The sequence below is a fragment of the Nicotiana tabacum genome, chromosome 16 (genome assembly GCF_000715075.1).
Source record: "Nicotiana tabacum cultivar K326 chromosome 16, ASM71507v2, whole genome shotgun sequence".
In the NCBI taxonomy this organism is placed as follows: domain Eukaryota; kingdom Viridiplantae; phylum Streptophyta; class Magnoliopsida; order Solanales; family Solanaceae; genus Nicotiana; species Nicotiana tabacum.
Window position 1 is genome coordinate 170,084,193 of NC_134095.1, and position 6,000 is coordinate 170,090,192.

The 6,000-nt window shown below is 36.5% G+C and overlaps 1 protein-coding gene across 1 annotated transcript; it reads right to left on the reverse strand.

The window, feature by feature from the left end:
- Nucleotides 1-548: 548 nt before the first annotated feature.
- Nucleotides 549-4,655, reverse strand: LOC107779073 (calcium-binding protein CBP-like). Its single transcript, XM_016599413.2, has 5 exons — nt 4,126-4,655; nt 1,788-1,834; nt 1,286-1,461; nt 1,155-1,173; nt 549-879 (listed from the first exon to the last, which is right to left on the reverse strand). The coding sequence occupies exons 1-5, from the start codon at nt 4,628-4,630 to the stop codon at nt 775-777; spliced, it is 852 nt and encodes a 283-aa protein (XP_016454899.1). The 5' UTR covers nt 4,631-4,655; the 3' UTR covers nt 549-774.
- Between the last annotated feature and the right edge of the window lie 1,345 nt (nt 4,656-6,000).

The window sequence follows — 6,000 nt, forward strand, 5'->3', positions numbered from 1 at the left end:
GCGGCCTAAGAAGAATTGGGGAGAGGTGATCAAGCGGGATATGGCGAGACTTCAGATCTCTGAAGACATGACACTCGATAGGAAGTTGTGGAGGTCGAGCATTAAGGTTGTAGATTATGAGGTAATTGAACATATTTAGTCTACTAGTGTGAGACTAGGCTGATAGGATTTAGTTTTAGACAGCTAGTGGTCAGTGTTGTGTTACACTACTCTTCCATTTTCATAGTGTCGGGCCTTATTTAGTGGTTATTATTTCTACTTTCCATCTATTCACTTGCTCTTGTGATGTTGTTACTATTTCCATGATTTTTTGTTGATGGTACTGATATATTGTCTGTTTTCGTCTTCTTGAGCCGAGGGTCTATCGGAAACAAAATTTCTACCCCATCGGGTAGAGGTAAGATCTGTGTACATACTACCCTCCCCAGACCCCACTTGTGAGATTATATTGGGTCGTTGTTGTTGTTGTGTTGTTGGATTTACATATTGTCGTGTTGCGTTCTTATCACTAAACCAAAGCTCTAGTGGCAAATGGAAAAACAGTAGTATCAAAATAACAAATCATAAAACTGATATTACAAAACGCTGTATCTACTATTAAGCACTGCATAAGGCTGGCTATTACAAGATACTAATATCTCAATCCAACCAACTAAAGATATATTACAAACCCAACAATCAGAAGCATATTGTCTCAAAAATAACAAGTACGAGAGGAAATTAAAGGTCATATTCATAACAAACTGACCATTGCAACGTGAAATTTACATGTCTCTAAGCAATGAGGAAAGGCAAAACAGTTAGCATGAAGGAATCATAAGTGAATGTCGCCGAGCCAGAATATGTAGTATCCTTCTCCTTGAATTTCTCTGTCAATCCCTGCATATATACAAGACTCAGTGAGAACCGAGTTACTAAATACTCCCTCCGTTTTATTTTATGCGAGACTGTTTGATTGAAGATAGAGGTTAAGAAAGATTAGAAGACTTATGATCTAACATATGCCAAGACGGCCTTTTTGTGGCTATAAAAATATGTCTTTTTGGAACAGACTAAAAAAGAAAGAGTGTCGCATATATAGTATAAAATAGAGGGAGTATAATTGTTAGACACAGCTCAAAGAATATGTTCAACACCAAAGAACTGTAGCTTACCTTAACAGTGAGGCAGCACCTAAATCAAGCCCATGGAACAAAGGAGAAAACACTAAAGTTAGTAAAAGAGAGCCAGAAAAATCAGATGTTAGAAAAGTGATGAAACCATTTGCATTATTGGGGAAACATACTCAATGAAGTTATCATATTCAATGGCTTTATTCTTTCCACCAGTTTTGTCAAACTTGGAAACCAGCAACTCCAGAACAGGACCATATACAGCATATCCCAAGCTATGTAAGGCTTCTCTTAATTCAGATGAATCAATTTTTCCACTCTTATCTCTGTCAAATCTCTCAAAAATTGCCTACATAAATAAGAAGCTTCAATAAAACAGCACATAAAGAAAATACGCCCCCAGGGGTGGTAAAAGTGCAGCACGTGATGTGTCAGTTAGGAGCATGTAAGGGGTTCAATTTATTCGAACCCTGACAAAGTTAAAAGTCTGATATTTAAGTGAAGAAGGATAGAGGGACGTGTCCATTATCCACTGAATCCACGAACCATATGCCACTGACCATCAGAGATTTCTCGATCATAAAAAGAAAGATAGCATATAAAGAAACACATCTCTCAAATTTGAGAAAAAAGAAATACACAAAGGTGACAATGAGAAATTCTGCTTCAACTTACCCTCCAGTTTTGAAGACTATAGAAGACTGCAGTGAATTCTTTGGGACCTGTTTCCATACAAAAAGGTTTGATCATCAATAATAATGAAATTGAATACATTATCCAGTCTTACTAATTTTTCAAAAGAATGCTTGATCAACCAGAACAAATGATACCTCTTGATTAACACTTAAATATTGGAAACTTTTTCTTTTTTGATAAATCTCAAGTATTGGAGACCTTGGAACAGAATTATGGGAATTCTGAAACTCCTTCATTGAAGTTATAGAAATTAAGTAATCTGCTTGCTTAAAATTTTCCTACTAAGATTAACATGAGTTTAACTTTTATATTTATATATATATTTATATATATATATGCACAGACAGTTTAAAAAAGATTCACACTATTAAGTCAAGATAACTATGGAACTAATACAACAACAATAACTATGTTTCAATCCAAATAAGGTCAGCGACATGAATCTGCACTGATCATGTTTCTCCATTTAACTACATTTCAGGCCAAAAACTAATAATCTAAAAAATTAGGCAAACAATCTGCTACAATAGGCTTTAATTACATTAATAATGTAATAACTCCTTACAATGTCAATGAGTTAAATCCGACCATCATATATGTGCAAGGTGTAAATGAACTTTGTTTCGAAGGGAAGCCTTGGAGCAACCGTAAATTGTCTCCATGTTGATCTATGGGTCACGGGTTTGGGCCGCCACTAAAGCTTATTAGGATAGATTGTCTACCTCAACATCCTTTGGGGTGGGCCCTTCCCCGACCCTGCGTAAATACGGATGCTTTGTGCATTGGTTTTTTTTTTTTTTAAGGAACTTTGCTTAATTACAACTTCACAACAGCGTGTGAAATGATTACTGGCTTTAACTAAGACATTCTTGGCACCAATGACACCAAATCTAGGCCAAGCAAAGAAGAGAGCTTTTTATTTAATTGCTTTATTTATTATTATCATAATTATTTTGCATCAGAAAGAAATACAGTTACTTATCATTAAAGAAAACAAGGTTTAACTATGGAAGAAATGTCACTATAGTAAGCAGAAAGCAGTTGAATTCAAGACAATCAGATGGCCAAACAAGGATTGTGGATTAGCAAACAAAGTCTTCTTTTTCAATTCTATAAAATTATGTTTAGTCAACACGCGTTTACATGACCCCACTAATGGCCAGGCTAAGTAACTATAGAAAAAACTAATTTATTATTAAATATGATAATCTTACTACCAATATTTATCCCAAAGACACGTTCTTTAACTAGCCCATTCCAAATCAATAAAAACTGAAGATAGTAATATAAAAATAAACACTTTAAAGTTAGGCCAAATATATAAACAGTCCTTAAACTTGACCCTTTTTTCCATTTAGACATCTGAACTAAACCTTGTTCTTATTGAAGACTTAATTTATGCTGAAAATGTGTCTATTGAGCACATAATTGACCACCTCTCCCAACAATAAAGTGAGTGAGTCTCAAACGTCTGACATGGCAAAAAACCCATGAAAATCTTTTTTTTATAAACTTCTTTAATGGAGTAATATTTTCCTGGAATCTCTCATCCCTCCCTCCCTTCGTTTTCTCCTTGTCGCCGCCCTCATCCACTAAAAGACAATTAAACTAAGTCATCAGAGGTTTTATAATTTTTTACTTTGCCATCATGTATGCAAGTTTATTACTACGAGTAATTAGATGTATTTGGTGAAAGAAATACAAAATTATGCTAAGGGGAATATGGAAACACAAAATTGAAACCCAGCTAATTCCAATTCCTCAAAGTTTAAGATTAAGAATCAATTCAAACCATAAATCGGCACAATCACTTCGAAGAACCCTACTTTTTCCGTCAAAATACTTAGATATTGTACCTGTTGTTTATGTGTGAATTTGATCATAGACAAATAGAACAAGATTTAAGAGAGGGAGAGAGAGAGAGAGAGAAAGTTGTTGAATTTAATTTGATAGAATCAAGATATTTGCTTTATGGTGTGCTTCTCTTTTGGAATATGGTGATGGATGTGGCGGAACGGCAGCGGAGAGGTGGTGGTTCTGGTCGTGAAAATGACTGTCAAGGGAAGGAGGGGATGAAAGACAATAAAAAAATAAAAACTTCGGTCCTTCACGCTCTCTATTGAAGTGAAGTGCACGCATGCTACCATGTCAGTAGCGTGTGTTCAATTGGCACACTTAAACTCAAGTTCAGGTGTTTAATAGGAACCAGTTCAGGTGTCTAAATGAAAAAAATGACCAAGATACACTGATCGTGTAAAATATTTATATACTTTCAAACTCATTTGAAAAAGCAACTAGCAAAGAAGAAAAAATGTACCAATTTTTCTGAGATTGGTATTGGTGAAGAGATACATAAGAAGATGAACAGTTCTCAATCCAAAGCTCTGATTATACGAAGACAGCGCCTTTTGCAGCTCCTTATCATCAATAAACCCACTACCATCCTGATCAGCCATTTGGAAACATGATATCACATTCGGGTCAGTTCCGGGCGGGAAAATGGATGGCGTTAGAGTCGAAAACGGGTTGTTTGACCCGGAAGGACCGGCCGAGTGTGGTGGCGGAGCTTGGTAACCGCTGTAAGGGGCGGAGGACGGTGGAATATTGTCTTTTGGAGGTTTATTTGGGTCGCCGTAGGGAGAGTGGCTTTGTGGTGGAGCACCGTAGGGTGGAGCTGAAGACGGTGGTGTACCGCCGTATGGGGCGGAGGAGGGGTGTCCTTGTGGTGGTGCACTGCCGTATGGGGCGGAGGAGTACGGCTGAGACGGTGGTGGTGGTTGGCCGTAACCGTAACCGGAGGGGTTGTGAGGATAACCGGACATTTTTTCTATAAGCAATATTTTTGAAAAAGATGGCGGATTTAGCTTTATATAATGGGGGAGTGAAGTATATAAGTCATGGAGTTGGATATAATTACGAAACTGTCACTCCAATACTTTCTTAGATTCTTTGTCTAAGGGGGACGAGGGGTATGGTGTAAAAAAAATGACAGTTCGGTGCTCTAAGCTTTTACTATGTGCGCAATTTGAGGTAGGGTCGGACCTTGTACTCAATCTTACCTTGTATTTTTATAAGAGGTTGTTTCCACGGCTCTAGTCCATGACCTTTTGGTTACATGACAGCTACTTTAATTACCAATTACATCAACGCTACCCTTCACAAGGGTGTGGGATAATTTTTTTACAAATTGACTAAGGCAGTATAGTGCACGAAACATCTCGTTATTCATGCAGGGACGGGATCGCATTCTAAGAGAGTGATGTAGGCAACATACTCTAATACGAGTTCGAAAAAGAATCGTCTTCAAAGGGGTGTGATATAGACAACATACTTTAATGCGGGCTCGAAAAAAGATTGTCTTCGGGGGATTGTACTATAGCCAACTTACCATAACAGTGGTTGATTACATAGCTCGAACACTTAACTTTACTGTTTTTCTACAAATTGAGTGGTACCTTAATACATGAAGGGCGAATCATAATGTGGGGTTACGCGGATAATTACGCGCTAACTTGATGAAATGGACACGTGCAAAGATGTACTAAAGTCAACTCTAATATTTATTGTCGAATTTCCGTACCACGTCAACTTTAACAATTGAGTTTTTGTAAAATTATTTTTTATATCACTTTTTTTATATGTTATTTCTTTTTGCTTCAATTTTTTTTATCATCTTATGTTGTTGTTATAGCTCGTTATTAGAGGTGGCCTAAAAATTTTTACGCGACAGGAACAATATTCTATTCCGGTGATCCCTCACTATAACACTTATGTTCGCCTCTACTCGTTATTACTGGTTCCTTTTCGTTTTTCGAGCCTAGAGTTTATCAGAAATAACTTCTCTATTTTCACGAGGTAGGGATAAGGTCTACGTACGTACGTACTATCCATACCCCATTTTGTGAAATTACATTGCGTTTGTCATTATTGTCTGGGTATTCATATCAATTTACACACATCTAAAATTTATTTAAACTAGTCAAACTTAGAAGTTCAAGTTCTCAAGGTAAATCTGCTCGATAGGTACACTTTGAGTGTTGTAATTGAAATCCAAATTGTTAATTCATACCTTAACAATAGTGAACTGAGACTTTTCAATTGAGATTTTAAGCACCAAAAAAAAAAAAAAAAAAGAACAAGTAGATAATAGATAGGAGAAAAAGAGTCTTAAGCGATGTCATATTTAAAGAAG